Source organism: Giraffa tippelskirchi, chromosome 4, assembly GCF_054371585.1.
Source record: "Giraffa tippelskirchi isolate mGirTip1 chromosome 4, T2T-mGirTip1v1.2.pri, whole genome shotgun sequence".
In the NCBI taxonomy this organism is placed as follows: Eukaryota; Metazoa; Chordata; class Mammalia; order Artiodactyla; family Giraffidae; genus Giraffa; species Giraffa tippelskirchi.
This window is the reverse complement of record NC_137278.1, coordinates 196509668-196527538: the sequence shown is the minus strand read 5'-3', so window position 1 is coordinate 196527538 and position 17871 is coordinate 196509668. Positions and strand designations below refer to the sequence as shown.

General features: G+C 57.1%; 2 protein-coding genes and 1 long non-coding RNA gene across 13 annotated transcripts; 2 read left to right on the top strand and 1 right to left on the bottom strand.

Moving 5' to 3' along the window:
• The first annotated feature begins 28 nt into the window (after positions 1-28).
• USP5 (ubiquitin specific peptidase 5) lies at positions 29-13507 on the top strand. 10 transcript variants are annotated; one of them, XM_081588086.1, is made up of 20 exons: positions 29-200; positions 2917-3042; positions 3303-3369; positions 3626-3759; positions 3906-4051; positions 4328-4512; positions 4958-5052; positions 5850-6043; positions 6777-6848; positions 7114-7186; positions 7332-7457; positions 8289-8442; positions 8753-8927; positions 9551-9639; positions 10434-10556; positions 11123-11266; positions 11357-11502; positions 11716-11869; positions 12123-12207; positions 12826-13507. In XM_081588086.1, exons 1-20 carry the CDS (start codon positions 90-92, stop codon positions 12917-12919), a joined length of 2493 nt encoding a protein of 830 aa, XP_081444212.1. In that variant the 5' UTR covers positions 29-89; the 3' UTR covers positions 12920-13507. The 10 variants fall into 10 exon arrangements, with proteins under 10 accessions (XP_081444212.1, XP_081444209.1, XP_081444210.1 ...); XM_081588083.1 differs by having other exon boundaries at positions 11357-11558; positions 11694-11869; XM_081588084.1 differs by having other exon boundaries at positions 10434-10625.
• LOC145544814 (uncharacterized) lies at positions 10000-14305 on the bottom strand. The gene is made up of 2 exons (XR_014081649.1): positions 14235-14305; positions 10000-11938 (listed from the first exon to the last, which is right to left on the bottom strand). It is a non-coding gene; the product is annotated as an uncharacterized LOC145544814 (long non-coding RNA).
• Positions 14306-14389: 84 nt separating this feature from the next.
• TPI1 (triosephosphate isomerase 1) lies at positions 14390-17861 on the top strand. Of its 2 annotated transcripts, none has more exons than XM_081588080.1 (7): positions 14390-14601; positions 15827-15908; positions 16024-16108; positions 16183-16315; positions 16591-16676; positions 17056-17143; positions 17271-17861. In XM_081588080.1, exons 1-7 carry the CDS (start codon positions 14442-14444, stop codon positions 17387-17389), a joined length of 753 nt encoding a protein of 250 aa, XP_081444206.1. In that variant the 5' UTR covers positions 14390-14441; the 3' UTR covers positions 17390-17861. The 2 variants fall into 2 exon arrangements, with proteins under 2 accessions (XP_081444206.1, XP_081444205.1); XM_081588079.1 differs by having other exon boundaries at positions 14390-14667; positions 15785-15908.
• Positions 17862-17871: the final 10 nt, after the last annotated feature.

The window sequence follows — 17871 nt, the reverse complement described above, 5'->3', positions numbered from 1 at the left end:
ACCTAACGAGTGGTGCTCATTGGACGGAAGGGTAGGGGGGACTAGAAGCGGTGAGAGCCGCTGTGTGTGGAGGAGCTGGTGCCGGTGTCATGGCGGAGCTGAGTGAGGAGGCGCTGCTGTCAGTATTGCCGACGATCCGGGTCCCCAAGGCTGGAGACCGGGTCCACAAAGACGAGTGCGCCTTCTCCTTCGACACACCGGTAAGCCCATTCCCCACGCCCTCAGCGAGCACGACTTCCATCTCCCTGGTCATTCTGCCGGGGCCTGCAAGGCTTGGGCCACCGCCTCCCTGCGGTGCACCATGGGGCTTGTAGTCTTCCACGCTACTCCTGCCGTTGCTCTGAATTCGCGCGAGCTGTCGTCTGACTACCACTCCCGAAAGCTACTGCGCCCGCCCCACCCGCTCCTGGTTTCTTGGAGCACTGTGGGGATTGTAGTCGTTCACTCCCCTCATTGCCGTTCTGAGCTAGAGGCTCCACCCAGTTGCCGGACTACATCTCCCACGTGGACTCCTGCGAAAGCCTGGGAGTTGGCCTTGCCTGTCGCGCATGGCTCTCCGGGTTTTGTAGTCTCGTGTGGGAGGGATGGGGCGACCCCCCACCACCACCGCTGTTCTGAGCCCGGGTTGGGGTAGTGGGGTGGGGACTGCAGTTCCCAGGCGCCTAGTAGCCTGGAAGTGGCCTTGAAGAAGGCTGGTTCTGAGAAAGGCTGAGTTATAGAGCCTCCACCCATGGTTAATATGGTCAGGGGGCGGGGAGGTGGGTCATTGGGTGGCGGGGGAAGAGGAGAGGAAAGCTCTAGTCGTTTCTCCTTTGAGGTGAATAATGGCCGCAGCCCCCTTTCTTTCTCCTGTCCATCAGAGAGAGCAGAGGGAAACCTTTGGAAAGTATTCCCAGAGAGATGGTTTCTTTCGTGGGGGACACTAAGGCTTCTTTCCTATCCCACTCCCACTCCTGACTAGTTAGACAAAGCCACCACCCACACCGTGCTTCACGTTTGGCAGGCTCCACCCGGTACCTCCCTTCCTGCAGTTCTGCCTTCCTGTGACACCGTCAGGCAGACACAAGCCTCCAGCCAGGCCAGAGCCTGAACTGAGGGCAGCAGCCTGGCTGGGATCCGCCCCCCTCACCACCCCTCCCTCAAGCCGCTGTGGGCCCTGCCCAGGGTGTTCAGCCAGACCAGCTCATGGTTGGGAAAACTGCAAGTCAGAGTGGAAAGGCTTCGTTAATGCATCGCCAGTGCTGAGTATAGCAGGGTGATCTGAGGCCCATTTCAGGGTCATCACTGTGATTTGTGGGTTGCTTGGTTTGCTAGGCTTTGATCTGGGCCTCAGACAACGTGCTGCTTCTCTGAAGTCTGGCTTTGGCAGAACGTAAAGAGGACAGCTGCTCAGAGCAGAACTCTGGGGTTCCCAATCCTTGGTGGAATCAGCATCTTTTACTGGCAACAGAGGAGTTTAATCACTGCAGAGCTCCCACAGGCCTCCCAGTTTATCAAGTGCATGGATAGTGAAGCGCTGTCTTTCTCAGGAAGAAAAGGGTTTTTTCCCCTTAATTATCAACAGATGGTAGAAGTCTCCCTTTCATTTACCTACAGTGGCTCCCTTTCTATACTCCTGTCTCTCTCCTTGGTAATGGTTTGAATAATCCAAAAAGGGTTTTGATCTCATTACACTTTTCTTCTCTCTTCCCTGTCGAGAGGTCTCCATTGGTTGGCTTTGCTAACCAACTTCTGGCATATTTGATTTTCTTTAAATTGGGTTCATGGTAGAAAGAGTTTATGTGACCTCCCTGATGAGAAACGCTCTATTTGTTCATAAATTTTGTAACCCGCACTGTTCTCAGGAGTGGTACAGAGCGCTCTATGGGATGGAGAACTGCCCTATTTTTAATTCCCAGCAGAGAATTATTCAAGGCCACTGAGGCTTTAATTCTAGGAAGAAGATGCCTGTTGTTGCTTGGATCTGAGAGAAGACTCTGTTGTTTCCAATTTCCTCCTCCCCCTTCTCCAGCACCCTCTTCACAAGGGCACTGGTAGACTCGCTCAGGTTGGGGAAAGCCCATGTCCTCTCCTCCGCTGTGATTTACAGTGGACACTTGTCTTTTCCCTGTGTTCTTCCTGGGCTATGTGTATTCTAGCTGTCTCAGAAAGTGTTGCTAGATTGTTCCAGAAAGGGAATGGCTTTGAGGTTGGAGGCTGATGGGCCTTCTTGGAGATTTGGTTGTTTTGAGGGGGGTGGGGTGTGGTGGGAGGCATCTGGGTTGTGGCTGGAGAAGGCTGGGCTTCATGTGCTTGCCAGACGGGGTCCTGGTTTGGCTGTGAGCCCCAAGCAGCACATGGTTCCCTTGGAGCCAGCCTTTAGCAGGAAAGAGGAGATGAAACCAATGTGGGCCAGGTTTTGATCACCTGGTAGAGTGAGGTAAAGGAAAGGTCTGATCTTGCTGGCAAGCCCAGGGATTAGATGTCATGTTCAGATGCTAGTTTCTCTTCTCCAGTCTGGAAGGTTTGCTGAATCTTGGCGGTCAGGTGGGGTTGGTCATGGTGTTCCTGGTTTAGGTTCAGTGTCTGACATGCAGTTCTTCCCAGGTCTGTAGTAGTTGATCCCGACTCACTCTGGATCTCAAGGCTCCAAGAAGGAGATCAAGGGAGTTCTCTGCATTGACTGGAAGAGCAGTGGTGACTGATAGGCATTGCTCAGCCCCGGTGTCCTTGTTGGTTGTTACCAAATCACAGGAGGATGGGAGACTTAGCCATGTACCAGGTCCTGAAAGGCTAATAGGTGACTTGCCAGAGGCCACACAGTGCTTGAGGACAGACCTTGCTTCCTGAAGCCAGCCATTTCTGACCCCAGGTCTTGCCTTCCCCTGGCTAGGCTTCATCCTGCCCGTGTTTCCGCCCCTGCCTCTTGTCCTGTAGGAGTCTGAGGGCGGCCTCTACATCTGCATGAACACATTCCTGGGCTTTGGAAAACAGTATGTGGAGAGACATTTTAACAAGACTGGCCAGCGAGTCTACCTGCACCTCCGGCGGACCCGGCGCCCGGTAGGCAAAACCTGCTGCCCTTCAGGCTCATCCTGCTGGGCCACCAGGTTGAATCTGTCTGTCCCGTCCTGACCTCCCAGGGGCCTCATTTCCACCCCTCCTCGCCTGCTTCTGCTGGGACCATTAAAACTCAGCATGTATGATTTTTTTTTTAGCTCCTTTCTCTTCCGAGATTAACCCACTCCATCCCCGTCCATCCATTGTCCGTTTGTCCCTTCCCTGGTGCTGGGGCTGATCATGCCCTTCCTGCCTCACTATAGAAAGAGGAAGACACGACCGCAGGCACTGGAGACCCTCCCCGCAAGAAACCCACCCGACTGGCCATCGGTGAGCGTCACTGACATCCTGTTCTCTTCCCTGAGCTGGTCTTTCCTGCTCTGAGAGGTGCTAGGAAAGCCCCCAAAGGAGGGGCCTGGTCAGTGGCCCTGGAACCCTGGAGGGGGCAAGGTGAAGCCCTGTATCAGAGGAGGGGAATCCACCTGCGGTAGTCATCCTACCCGCACTCCCTCCCCCATCACCACCCCACCCCCACCCCCCGCTCCCACCCCTCACCCCAGCCCCAGCTCCTTCCTTGTCTCACCAGGTGTCGAAGGCGGGTTTGACCTCAACGAGGAAAAGTTTGAATACGATGAGGATGTAAAGATCGTCATTCTGCCGGATTACCTGGAAATAGCCCGGGATGGGCTGGGGGGACTGCCCGACATGGTCAGAGATCGGGTACAAAACCTTCCTGCCCTACCCAAGATTCTGGGGCAGGCGGGGTCAGAGCAGCAGTGTGGTGGGCAAGCTCCAGGAAAGCTGAAGACCGAGGGGCGGATGGGGCTGGGAACTGGGTCCCGCCTCTGACCCTCTGCTTCCCCCAGGTGACCAGTGCGGTGGAGGCCCTCCTGTCGGCCGACTCGGCCTCCCGCAAGCAGGAGGTGCAGGCCTGGGATGGGGAAGTGCGGCAGGTATCTAAGCATGCCTTCAACCTCAAGCAGCTGGACAACCCTGCTCGGATCCCTCCCTGGTGAGGCCTGCCCCACCCCACCCCCACCTTGGGGCGTGACCCGCAGAGCAGAGCAGGGGCGGGCAGTCACCCTCCTGGGAGTCTGGAGGGAGAGAGGCTCAGGAGCAGGATAAGGAGGGAGACTCGTGGGGAGCTGGACTCGGGGAGGGGACGTCCCAAGGAGAGGAGACGAGAGAGGCCTTGGACCAGCGGAGGAGCTGCAGAGCCCCGTCCGTCCGTCCACCGCTCCCCTAAACCGCTGACCTGTACTCGGCTCATTTTCTTCCCCGGGGTCAGTGGCTGGAAGTGCTCCAAATGCGACATGCGGGAGAACCTGTGGCTCAACCTCACGGACGGCTCCATCCTGTGTGGCCGGCGCTACTTCGATGGCAGCGGGGGCAACAACCACGCCGTGGAGCACTTCCGGGAGACGGGCTACCCGCTGGCCGTCAAGCTGGGCACCATCACCCCAGATGGAGCTGGTACACCCTGCCCCCTCCACGTGGACATCACTGGGTCTGAACCACTACTCATTTCACATGACACGAACAAGACATGAGTCCCGTCTCCTGATAAACAATGAAAATATTGCAGATGAAACAGAACTTTCAGATAGCCCCCCAAAACCCCAGTCCCCTTCCTAGTAGTGACCGTCATTCTCTTGTAAGTAAGAGAGAAAGTCTTCATCCAAACTCACTTCACTCTCGAACCTCCTTCTGCTGGTTGGAGACACAACCAATTCCAGCCCTCGTCCTGTTTGCATCTTCTCTGACAGCCAATCCAAGAAGGGCTCGAGGGAGCCAGGAGGGTTGCCCTCTGGGCTCATCCTGCTGTCCCACCAAGGCCTCTCGGGGCAGGGGGTGGGCCCAGTGATCAGGCGGGGCCTGAACTGCCCTCCCCCGACACTGCTCCTGCCTCCCACACTAGACGTGTACTCGTACGACGAGGATGACATGGTCCTGGATCCCAACCTGGCTGAGCACCTGTCCCACTTTGGTATTGACATGCTGAAGATGCAGAAGGTGAGACCGCCCTCCGCTCAGATTCTCTCGTCCCTGCCCGTCAGGCCCTCCCTCGTTGCCTGAGGCTGAGGCTGAGGCGGCATGGTGGGGAGAGAAGCCACGCTGACCCCAGTTCCCAGGATTCGTGGGCTTCCTGTGAAAAGCCTTGTAGAATCATTTCATCATTCAGCGACCATTACTGAGCGCCTGCTGGGTGCTGGTCACTCTGTGAATGAGGCAGGGGTGGTCCTTGGCTTGTAGGCTTCTACCAGATGAGACGCAGGCGTCCATTGTGTGCTTGTGCAGGTCAGGGAATAACCACAGACTGTAGGCAGAGCTGACAGTTTCCAGCAGGGGCCGCTGGGCCCAGGGGACCGAGGAAGCGGTGCTGGGGTGGAGATCTGAGGGTGAGAAGGGGTGGCTTCAAAATGGAGGAACACTTCAGCTAGAGGATGTCATGTTCATTTCATCCCCTCATGTGGGCAGAGGCCTGCTGCCTGATGGGCCCCTGGAGGTTGCCTGTGGCCTTCCGGAACTTGCACTGGAGGATGCCCAATGGGCCTCCCATGTCAGGGTCCATAATTCAGCACATTCCAGGCTCCAGCTGGCTCTCATCCTAGACTATGTTTTAGAACATAAAAGACACAGGTCTGGGGCTTCCCTGGTGGTCCAGTGGCTAAAAGCCCGTGCTTCCAGTGCAGAGGGCCTGGTTTCAATCCCTGGTCAGGGAAGTAGATTCCACATACCCCAGCTAAGACCTGGCGCAGCCAAACTAAAAAGAAAAAAGACTCAGGTCTGAAGTGCCTCCTCCCGTGCAGACGGACAAGACGATGACAGAGCTGGAGATAGACATGAACCAGCGCATTGGCGAGTGGGAGCTGATCCAGGAGTCAGCGGTGCCACTCAAGCCGCTGTCCGGGCCCGGCTACACCGGCATCCGCAACCTGGGCAACAGCTGCTACCTCAACTCAGTGGTCCAGGTGCTCTTCAGCATCCCCGACTTCCAGAGGAAGTGAGTCCTCCCTCCCCCCGTGGCCAGCTCCCAACCCCAGGCCCTCTCCCTGCAGCCAGCCCCCTGGTTCTGTGCCCTGACCCCCAGCCCTCTCCTAGCAGCCAGCCTCCGGGCGCCCACCTCTGGTGCCCTCAGGACCTCTGTTCTAGCTCAGTCTTGGTTCTTGGTACATGCCGGGGAGCAGGTTGTAAAGTTGCTTATACACAAGCCCACTGGTGGGGCCAGATGCTCAGCCCCAGGGCTCTCCCAGGCCTTCTGATGGACTCAAGGGCCAACAGGTGCTCTTTATTTTGGGCCAGTGACATCAGATGAGTACCTAACGTGGGCATGGTGCATTTGGGGAGAGGGGAGGGCTGGGACATGGAGACAGAAGAAAAGCAAGTTAGGGTTAGGGAAGTGAGCTTCCTGTCTAAATAGGAAGGCCTGAGACACATATGAAAATTTAGAACATATCGACACGTTCTATTCAAAGAACATGAACTGTATTTATTCTTCTGAGTGTCTTCTCCCACCCCATGGCTCTGTCTCGGGGCAGAGGCTGGTGTACCCTGCATCCTGACTGGTTTGGGAAGGGGAGGGAAGGTGGGTTGCTGGAAAGAAGTGGACCCCAAGTGTCAAACACATGTCTCCTCACTCTGGAGGGACCTGTTCCCTGAGCTGGTAGATGACCGCTCCCTTCCCTTTTCTTCTGGGCCTGGCCACAGCCCCTTCAGTGATCTTTCCCTTGGCTCAGGTACGTGGACAAGCTGGAAAAGATCTTCCAGAATGCCCCAACGGACCCCACCCAGGACTTCAGCACCCAGGTGTATGTAGCCGGGCCTGTGTGCCCTCTTTCTCCTCCATGACCCCCTGAAGTGAGCAACAGTGTAGCCTCTGGCCAGCTAGATGCTTTCCGATGGCTGTCTTGCAAGCATGCTGTCTGCCTTGAGTTGGGTTCCCATGGAGCCTAAGGTGGTTCACATTTAAAAGAGTTGTCTAAGGGGGTTTGAGCAGGGGTTGAGTTGGGGAGGTAAGGGGTAGATTGGGGGTGTCAGATGGAAGCTAAATGGTTCTCTTGGGTGATGACACAGGGCCAAGCTGGGCCACGGCCTGCTCTCGGGGGAGTATTCCAAGCCAGCACCAGAGTCGGGCGATGGGGAGCAGGTAACGGAACAGAAGGTGGGTCTGGACCTCCATCCCTCTCAGGCTCTGGAATGGCGGGGAAACAGATCCATCTGGGAGGTGTCTAAAGAACGCTGCTTGGTGGCCTCTTGGGCTCTGGCTGAATGGCTGCCCCGACTCTGCCTAGGAAGTCCAAGATGGCATCGCCCCTCGGATGTTCAAGGCCCTCATTGGCAAGGGTCACCCCGAGTTCTCCACCAACAGGCAGCAGGATGCCCAAGAGTTCTTCCTGCACCTTATCAACATGGTGGAGGTGAGGACAGGGAAGGTGGGAGCGATCTTCACTCGCCTCCCGTCTACCTTCCATTTCGGTTCACTCCCTTCTCCCCACTGCTCACTTGTTCAGCCCCAACCCAGCCCCACCCCAGTGACCCCGAGCACTGAGCCTTTCCTGAGTGTGGTGTTTGCACCTGAGGACACTTGTCAGGCTTGCAGCCTAATGAAGGATACTCCCAAAGGAAATGATAGGCAAGCACTTAGTGCTTAGGGAGAAAGTACAGGGGGCTTCCCTGGTGGTCCAGTGGTTAAGACTTGACCTTCCAGCACAGGGGGTGCAGGATCAATCCCTGGTCAGGAACCTAGGATCCTCCAGGCCAAGAAACCAGAAACAAGCAATATTGTAACAAATTCAACCAAGATTTTTTTTTTTAATATTTATTGACTTGGCTGTGCCGGTCTTAGTTGCGGCACACGGGATCTTTGATCTCTCATTGCAGCATGTGAACTTTGCACATGTGGTATCCAGTTACCCGACCAGGGATCGAACCTGGGCCCCCTGCATTGGGAGTGTGGAGTCTTAGCCACTGGACCACCAGGGAAGTCCCCAGTAAAGACTTTTTTTAAAAAGGGGGTTCACATTAAAAAAAGAAGTACAGGCACTTTCCCACGCAGTCCCGCAGTGCCAGGACGGGCCGGAACTGGCGGGTTGATGAGGGAAGGTTTCTGCTCTGCTCTCCTGTCCCTGCACCTCTTTGTGCTCCTCTCCCTTCCACTCCCCTCTCTCCCTGACCTCCCAGTGACTCTTGTAGGCCCCCGCCCCAGTGCTTGGCTGTCCAGACCTCCCCACCCTGCCTCTTCCCCATAGAGGAATTGCCGGAGCTCCGAAAATCCTAATGAAGTGTTCCGCTTCCTGGTGGAGGAAAAGATCAAGTGCCTGGCCACAGAGAAGGTGAAGTACACCCAGCGAGTGGACTACATCATGCAGCTGCCCGTGCCCATGGACGCGGCCCTGAACAAAGGTGGGCGCTCTGCTCCCCGCTGGGGCCTGGGGTCAGAGGCCTGGCAGTGATGGGGCTCGGGCGCCTTTCAGGAGCAGGGCCCGCGGTGTCCCTGCTTCCCGACCAGGCGGAGGTGTGGGATTGACCTTGCCCACAGCTGGTCAGCTGAGCTGTGCTGAGAAAGAGGCCAGGTCACAGGCAGATGTGTGTCCGGTGGGTTTGGGGAGGCAGAGGAGCTGAGGTAGCCGTGGACTCAGAGGCAGTAGGGCGGGGCTGAGGGAGAATGTGGCTTGGCCCCTCTGAAGGGTCCACCCCCTGCTTCTGTCACCAGAGGAGCTTCTGGAATATGAGGAAAAGAAGCGGCAAGCTGAAGAGGAGAAGCTGCCTCTGCCTGAGCTGGTTCGGGCCCAGGTACCCTTCAGCTCCTGCCTGGAGGCCTACGGCGCCCCTGAGCAGGTGGACGACTTCTGGAGCACGGCCCTGCAGGCCAAGTCAGTCGCCGTCAAGTAAGTCCTGTGGGTCCCAGCCTCTGTCAGGGTCATCCCCGAGATGTGGTCAGCCTCTTTTGTGTTCTTTCATCCCTTTGTGGTCAGAACTCGGGCTTGCATCAGTTGAGGCTGGTAACCTGGGGCCTGAGGGGAACTGAGAGGCCCTGGCAGGAGTGGACTTGGATAACTGCTACATGTTACCTTGACCCATCCCTGCCAGTCTTCATCTCTCTTGGGGTGGATGGGGTCACTTTTCAGGAAGCCTCTGTCTGCTTACTTCCCCAGTGCTGGCAGATCACGGGCACTTAGGAACAGTCGTGGACAGAACTGAGGTTTCTAGCACATAGTCTTACTTTTTGCTAACCCGTCACTGGCGTGAACTTGAGATCTGAGAGAGTGCTTTGGTCTCCGAGATTTCAGCCACCTGCCCCTTTGCTGTTCCTGCCCCTAAGACTTCTCCCCCACCATTCCCCTACTTCCTACCTCCTGCTGTTTGTCTGCAGACACTCTGATGCCTGTCCAGGGCAGGAAAGGAATATGAAATTATCTTCAGGGCAGTTAGTTCTAATTATGAGAGTCTGGACCCAGGTGGGGCTTTCAGGACAGCTTCTCTGGGTACCAGGCCATTCTCTCTTCCCTAGGACCACACGATTTGCCTCATTCCCCGACTACCTGGTCATCCAGATCAAGAAGTTCACCTTCGGCTTGGACTGGGTGCCCAAGAAACTGGGTATGGCGGCCAGGATGAGCAAGGGAGGTTAAGCAGAAAATGCTAGAAAAAGAAGGGGCCTTGACATGTAAACTTCTTCTCCAGCTTTCCTCTGAAAGGGGAAATATTATTAAGATTTCTTTGATTTAAAAAAAATTTTTAACTACCTTTTTTAATTGAAGTATCGTTGACTTACAACATGGTGTTAATTACTGCTGTAGAACAAAGCAATTCAGTTACATTAAATACATATATATTCCTTTTTTAAATTTTTTGTTTGGTTTATCATAGGATATTGAGAACAGTGTGCTGTGCTATACAGTAGGACGTTGTTGTTTAAGACTTCTTTGATTTTATAGTTATGACTTACACAAGCAAAAGTGGTGTTCATAGTTTTACTTTTATACAGTTGGTAAGATGTTTTCATTTTGATAATCTTGAAACAGTTTGTTTTCACGGGTCTCACAGGCCCCTGACGACTTTGTGAACCCCAGAACTAGCTTCATCTCCTGGAGAAGTTGAGCCCCACGGAAGTACAGAATCGTTCCGTGGCACAGTCAGAGACCCCTCCCTGGCTCGTGGCTCATTGGTGGTAGATCTAAGACTGGAATCCTGTTCGCTTGCCCCCCACCCCCCGCACCCAACCTGTGGTTATTTTTATCACACGGTGATGGGTCCCTGCAATGGGTCCTGCCCTGCACATCATCTTATTACAGAGCAGGATGGGGCAGAGGCCTGCGATTCCCAGAGTGCTCTTCCCAGGAGGGCCTCGGGGATCTGCCGAGGTGACCTCTGTCCTGCCGTACGCTTTCTAGACGTGTCCATCGAGATGCCCGAGGAGCTAGACATCTCTCAGCTGAGGGGCACAGGGCTGCAGCCTGGAGAGGAGGAGCTGCCCGACATTGCCCCACCCCTGGTCACTCCGGATGAACCCAAAGGTAGCCTTGGTTTCTATGGCAACGAAGACGAAGACTCCTTCTGCTCCCCTCACTTCTCCTCTCCGACATGTTAGTGACTCTTCTTCCTGCCTGTCTCTTTCCCTTGCTGATGGGGGTCTTCTCTGCCTGCCACCCCTTGACCCTATCCTTTGTGCTCCTCCTGTCCTCCCTTTCAAATTGCCTCTGCCCTCTGGATGGACATGAGGGCTGAGAGGGTACCCCAGCCAGGTTCTCTGTGTGGGTGGAGCAGTGCTGGCTAATTGCCTCTGCCTGTGTTACCTCGTGGGCTGGGGGCGGGGGCGGGGGCTCATACTCCAGAAACAGCCTATTCTGGGAGAATGAACAGGGAAGGGCGTCTCTGGGCTCAGTTCTGTAGACCTTGAGGATAGTGCCAGCCCCACATGAGGTTGTGTTGCCATTTTAGTTCTGGAATAAGGTGCCAGGCTGTGGAGGAAAAAAACGCATGGAATGGGTGGTTGGGAGAGGACTGGGGGGGGGGGCTGTGGGGGAGGGGCAGGGAGTGGCCCAAGGAGTCAGGCCCCTGTGCCCATGCTTCTCCCCTGCAGCGCCCATGTTGGATGAGTCGGTCATCATCCAGCTAGTGGAGATGGGCTTCCCCATGGACGCCTGCCGCAAAGCCGTCTACTATACGGGCAACAGCGGGGCCGAAGCCGCCATGAACTGGGTCATGTCACACATGGACGACCCGGGTAGGCAGGGCTGGGGAGCCAGAGCAGGGGAGGGGGGTGGCAGGCAGGGCCAGCATCTCCCCCAAACACTTGAACCCCTTCCATCCCCAGATTTTGCAAACCCCCTCATCCTGCCTGGCTCCAGCGGGCCCGGCTCCACAAGTGCAGCCGCTGACCCCCCACCAGAGGACTGTGTGACCACCATCGTCTCCATGGGCTTCTCCCGGGACCAGGCCCTGAAAGCCCTGCGGGCCACGGTATGGGCGCCCCCAGCTGAGGACGGGTCCGCTGGGAAGATGGGGGCGGGAGCGAGGTTCCACCCCTCAGGAGCAAGTGAAGACTACCCCTGCGGTTTGGCCAGTCTGGGGCTCCACCCTTTAGTGGCTGTGATGAGGAGCAGAGGTCTTCACTGGGGGTTTCTCAACCCTGACCTTGCTTTTTAAAAAAGTAACACTTCCCTCCTCCCCAAGAACAACAGTTTAGAACGGGCTGTGGACTGGATCTTCAGTCACATTGACGACCTGGATGCAGAAGCTGCCATGGACATCTCGGAGGGCCGCTCAGCTGCCGACTCCATCTCCGAGTCCATACCAGTGGGACCTAAAGTCCGGGATGGTCCTGGAAGTGAGTGTCGCTGGGAGAATCTAGCCAATCTGCTCCACTAGGTCCTCACTGACAGGCGGCTCTGCTTCCCTGGGGAGGGTGCAGAGTCAGAAGTTTCTTTCCATGGACATGACTCCTGAAGCTGGGGTCCTGGGAGGCTGAGATAGACTTGGGCCCAGCCTGTCTGCCGTCCCTGAAATCCCACCCTGGTCATGAGCTGCTGGACACATCCCCCTCCCTCACTGTCTGCTCTGCCCTCTCTCCCCTTCCCTAGAGTATCAGCTCTTTGCCTTCATTAGTCACATGGGCACCTCGACCATGTGTGGTCACTACGTCTGCCACATCAAGAAGGAAGGCAGGTGAGGGGCCAGCACGTGCCTTCTGAATGGGGTGGGGGTGGTGGGAATGGGTAGGGGCATCCTGGAAGACCCTAGAATATTCTTGGGTGGGGGGGAAATATAAGGGACTGCCTGGTGCAGGCCACAATTCACCAGAAATTGATGGAAGGCCTGAGGGCAGAGATGGGCAAATGAGGGCTCCAGGGCTGAATTGGGCCACACGCTTTTATAAATAGTTTTTTAACAACCATGGCCACATTCATTTATGTATCATTTATGGCTATTTTCATGCTGCAGCAGGCAAATTGCATAGCTGCATAGTTGCATAGACCAGATGGCCTGCAAAACCTGAAATATTTCCTGTCTGGCCTTGACAAAGCTTGCTGACCTCTACCTAAAGGGAATAGGTGGGGGTGGGCTGTAAAGACTGCACAGGGGTCTGAAGACACAGAGTAGAAATGACCCTGTGAGATGGGACACTCCCTTCAGACAGGAGGCAGCTGGGCTGAGTTTGGGGGCCCGGGGAGAGAAGGTTGTGAGCCTTTGCCCCCGAACCACCAGGGTCAAGTCCAGGGACCGCGTCAGAAAGACAGACTTGTCGCCTGGGTTGTTCACCCTTCTCCCTACCCCTTTCCCCAGGTGGGTGATCTACAACGACCAGAAAGTGTGTGCCTCTGAGAAGCCGCCCAAGGACCTAGGCTACATCTACTTCTACCAGAGAGTGGCCAGCTAAGAGCCTGCCCTGAGGGCACCCAGGGGACAGACCGCCCAGCATGAGGAATGGGGCTGAGGGATGGACGCCTCCCTGCTTAGTACCCCTTTTCTTTTCGTCCCCAGCAGCAGGGAAGAAGCTACAGGCCAGGAGAGACTGGCCAGGCAAAGCGTGGGGTGGGGGGGGCTCTGGGGAGACCTTGGGAATGGAGTCAGAGAGGGCGGGAGGGGCCGGCCGCCTGTCTGTGAGGAGACTGTTGCTTCCCTGCCCTTGACCCCACAGCGCTTCTGCTTCTCTGTGATTCTGCCTGCCCAGTGTGGAGCGGGCTTGTTCGTGTGTGGGTGTGGGTGTGGGTGTGGGTGTGGGTATGTGTGTGTGTGTGTGGCTTGGGTGTAGCTTTGTGCTGCCTCCTCCACCGAGGGGGCTTCTGTGCCTCCCCTCCCCCTTTGTGTGTGCTCCCCTTGTGGCGGGGCCAGGAAGGATGTGAGGGAAATGGGGAGCCAGTCCCCCCTCGCCCTCCTGCCTCAATGTTTGCCCCACCCTGTCTCTCCCCGTCCTTCTCTGGAAAATGCCAAAATACAGGATGTGAATAAAAGTACAGTGGCTCAAGTGTGTCCTGTTTGATATCTCGGGGGAGACTGTCTTCCCTGGGTTAGCAGGAGGGTCAGGTTTTGAGAACTGCCGGGCCTGCTTCTCCATGCGGCTCTGTGCCCCCTCCCCGCCCCCCTGGCAGGCAGTTCTATACTTTTTACTTTCTATACTTTTTACTGCTCTTGGGAAATTGGGGGCTGAGTGAGGTGCTCACGGGGGCAGGAGAGGGAGGCTGAGGGGTGGGGGCTGTCAGATGCAGGGAAGTGGAGGAAGGTCACATGAGATGGGGCCCAAGTGGGTTCTTCTCGAGTGTCCCCAGGTGCCCAGTGGGGAGTCCTGGGCACCAGGCCTTGCAGCCCTTTGTCTGGCCCTGGCCCACTGGAGCAAAAAGTGAGATACTCCTGGGGGCAGGGCAGACCTCTGAACTGCCTCTTTAGTAGCTGCACTGTGTCCAGCCCACGTGGGCCGTCCCTCCGCATGTGAACCCTGTTACTTGACCAGTTACTATGGGGTTGGGCCGGCCCTGGGTAGGTCAAAGGTGCCTGCTCAGCAGTTAGGGATGTGGCCACTCCGATGGGGGCAGAGGGTTCCTTTTCCCGGAGTTGGAAAGATGCCCCTCACGGCTGTGAGGCCAAGCCTGGGAGTGTAGTGGAGTGTCCGGGCCTTCAGCCAGCCAGCGAGCACCACTGGGGATCCTTCTAGCCCTCCGGGGGTTGGGGGGCTGCAGCCGTGAAGCGAGGATTACCCTGAGCGCAGGACGCACAGTTCGCGCCTTCACCCCAAAGTCAGGCAATTCAGGCTGAAAGGACCTAAGGTGCCCGCGACGGCCGTGGAACGTTGCTACAAGAGAGGGGGTAACGTCAGAACCTCGCAACGCGGGCGGCGGGCGGGGCCGGGGGCAGGGCTGCGGGGGGCGGGGCCGGGGGCAGGGCTCCCGCGGGCCGGGCCAGCCATGGACGAGGACGCAGAGGGGGCGGGTTTCTGCATCTCCGCGCTCTATATAAGCGGCCAGTGGACGCGGGGGCGCGCTGCTCCTGACCTTCAGCGTGCCTGTTCGTTAGCCATGGCCCCGTCCAGGAAGTTCTTCGTGGGGGGGAACTGGAAGATGAATGGGAGGAAGAACAATCTGGGGGAACTCATCAACACTCTGAACGCGGCCAAGGTGCCGGCCGACACGGGTGAGCCCTGGCCGGGGAGGGCCGGGGTGGGCGGTCGGGCGTGGTCGCCCTCTCTGGAACTCTTAGCCCGCGTCCGCGTGGCCCTGCGTGCAAGGCTGGGGTCCAGGGCTGTCGGGATCTGGGCCTGAGCTCCGCGGCCTCTGAACCTGGGGTGTGTCGGCGGGTAAAGGCGGGGCCGCATCTCGCGGTGCTTTCTGGCTGTGGGTTGTGGGGAGGATGGTGGCCCCGGGGCGCAGACGGGGCCTGCACCGGCCGAGGGTGAAAAGTGAGCCCAGCCCCTGCGGGCGATCGGGAGAGGCCGGCGGCGGCCCGGTGCGTGGGGTTGGAGGCTGCGTGCCGGCTTCGGCTGCTGCCTGGGCGCGGGCTCCGTGCGCCGCCGCACGTAGCCCGCCGGAGACTCCTCCCCGCGCCTTGCCGGGGCGGCAGAGCTTCCCTACTGAGCCGCGTCGGCCTCCAGAGCTATCGCTCCGATCCAGTCCGCTCGGCGGCCTGTAGGACTCCGGCCTTCTGCGGAAAGGGGAAGAGCCATTTGGGAATGAGGCGCGCTCTTACCGTTTTCTCCAGCCTAAAAACGGGAAAGCGCAAGGCCTCTATGCTTTGCTGCCACCCACGGCCCGTGTCCTTGCCCCCTCACCCACCTAAGTCACAGAACCTTGGGGCTGATCAAGTGGCATCCCCTTGTGGTTTATTCTCCCAAAGACCCCAGTACAAACCCCAGGAGTTGGCCCCTTCTGCTTTTGCTGAAAATCCTGGCCTGGCCTGGGGGAGGTGGGGATGGGCTATTTTAGAAGGGAGGCGGGGTTGGCCCCCAGAGAATGCTGAGTCTAAGAGGTGCCCAGGCCCAGAATAGCCTGAGGAAATCAGAGCCACAGCTGCTAAAGAGCAGAGGGCAGGGCAAGGGCCATGGCCTCTCAGGGGTACCTGGGAGGCTCAAAGACTTGGGTACAGGCCCAGCCTGGGGTGCAAAGTGGACAGAGATGATCGTGCTGGGGTGAAAAAGGTCAAAAGCAAAACTAAGAAAGTGGTGAAGGTGAGGGGACTCCGGAGCACGGGGTGGGGTCTGGGGAATGAAGATTTCCCTGTGATCTCATCCCGTCTGTCACCATCTCATCCTCAGAGGTGGTTTGCGCACCCCCCACCGCCTACATTGACTTTGCCAGGCAGAAGCTAGATCCCAAGATTGCCGTGGCTGCGCAGAACTGTTACAAAGTGGCCAATGGGGCCTTTACAGGGGAGATCAGGTAAGATGCTGATGGCAGAGGGGTGGGAGGGGGACCCGCAGCCCTCACTGTCCTCATGGAGGGGACAGCGACAGGGTGGGCTCCCTGCTGAACCACAGCTTTTCTCTTCCTTTAGCCCTGGTATGATCAAAGATCTTGGAGCCACATGGGTAGTCCTGGGGCACTCTGAGAGAAGACACGTCTTTGGGGAGTCAGATGAGGTTAGTAACGGGGGGGAGGAGATGAGGGCTGGCTTGTTCCTAGATGGGTGCTCACCAAGTCTGTTCCTCAACAGCTGATTGGGCAGAAAGTGGCCCACGCCCTGGCAGAGGGACTTGGAGTGATTGCCTGCATTGGGGAGAAGTTAGATGAGAGGGAAGCTGGCATCACTGAGAAGGTCGTTTTCGAGCAAACCAAGGTCATCGCAGGTATCTCTCGAGAAAGGGGCCTTTGAGCCTAGCCAGGGCTGTGGAGACACAGAGGTTGGGGTAGGATGCCCTGCAGCCTGAGGCTATCTGGTGCTGATGCAGGAAAGGGGAGGGTGGGAATCCTGTATCCTTCCTATTCCTTCTACTCCTGCCTCTAATGTCACTTCCCTTTAATAGCCACCAGGGGGCAGTAGGCCACCAGCACTCTCATTCTCTGGGAAACAACTCCTTATGTTCTTGTCTTCACCCTGCCACCTGTGATCTCTGTCCCGCAGATAACGTGAAGGATTGGAGCAAGGTTGTCTTGGCCTATGAGCCTGTGTGGGCCATTGGTACCGGCAAGACAGCGACACCCCAACAGGTAACCAAGCCCAGGAGCCCTGTCCTCATCCTCCCTTGTCTTGACAGAACTGGATGGCCACCGAGACCACCTGGGCCAACCCCTCATTAAAAAGACAGGAGAGGGACTTCCCTGGAGGTTAAGCCTCCACTGCACTAGTTTGGCCTAGTCAGGGAACTAAGATCTCGAATGCTACATGTCAATCCTGCACACTACATGTCGAGACTAAATAACTAATAAAAGGAGAAAAGAGAGTTACTTGTCTCAGGATACCCATTCCAGGGCCTGGGTGGGATCGAAGCCCCAGGGTTCTTGCCCGCAAACCACATTGCCTGTCTCCACTGGAGCCCAGGGTTTTTTCCCCAATGAGTGAAGGTCTTAGTCTGGCTTCTTGTTCTAGGCCCAGGAAGTACACGAAAAGCTCCGGGGATGGCTTAAGTCCAACGTCTCTGATGCAGTGGCTCAGAGTGCCCGCATCATTTATGGCGGTAAGTGGGTTTGGCTCCAGCCTGAAATGGGGTGGGCTGAGAACCAGACCGAGCCCTCCTTCAACCTGGAGGTCAGCGTGGAGTAACCCCATCTCATCGCTGACCACTCCTGCTCTCGTCTCCCCAGGTTCTGTGACTGGGGCAACCTGCAAGGAGCTGGCAAGCCAGCCTGATGTGGATGGCTTCCTTGTGGGCGGTGCTTCCCTCAAGCCTGAGTTCGTGGACATCATCAACGCCAAACAATAAGCCCTGTCCATCTCTGCTACCCTTCCTGCCGAGCCAGGAACTAGGTAGCTCAGAAGCCCAGTAACTGTACTACCCCCCAACCTCCACACATGCTTCTCGTGGTGTCGCCTGACCCCTCTCGTCGCCGAATCCAAAGTACCTCTTCCTTTACCATTTACACCCTACCTTGTCATGGTTGGGACCAGAACAATCCCGCCTCCACTTACTGTACCCGTTGGAACTAAATCTGTCACCAAAGTGGCTGCTTCTTGGCTGGGAGGTGGGAGGGTGGTTTGCTCGTGGGTCCCCTCAGTCCCCAGTGAAGACAGGAGAGAGAACCGGTCCTGTCCCGTCTCCCGCCATGAGGCCAAGGGCTGAGAGAAAGCCCTGTCCCCCGCTGAGGCCAGGGCGCTGCTCCCTCCCACGGTGCCAACGCCTGTGTGTGTTGTGTCTAAGCAGTCCCGCGTGTGGGGGAATAAACACCTGGCACTGAGCCCTGTGGT

Bases quoted from the DNA above. Each gene is read 5' to 3' on its own strand.
- USP5 (XM_081588081.1), top strand. From the start codon at position 90: ATGGCGGAGCTGAGTGAGGAGGCGCTGCTGTCAGTATTGCCGACGATC. The intron at 201-2,916 runs GTAAGCCCATTC...CTTGTCCTGTAG, and splicing joins CCTTCTCCTTCGACACACCG to GAGTCTGAGGGCGGCCTCTA. The intron at 3,043-3,302 runs GTAGGCAAAACC...GCCTCACTATAG, and splicing joins TCCGGCGGACCCGGCGCCCG to AAAGAGGAAGACACGACCGC.
- TPI1 (XM_081588079.1), top strand. From the start codon at position 14,442: ATGGACGAGGACGCAGAGGGGGCGGGTTTCTGCATCTCCGCGCTCTAT. The intron at 14,668-15,784 runs GTGAGCCCTGGC...TCTCATCCTCAG, and splicing joins CAAGGTGCCGGCCGACACGG to AGGTGGTTTGCGCACCCCCC. The intron at 15,909-16,023 runs GTAAGATGCTGA...CTCTTCCTTTAG, and splicing joins GCCTTTACAGGGGAGATCAG to CCCTGGTATGATCAAAGATC.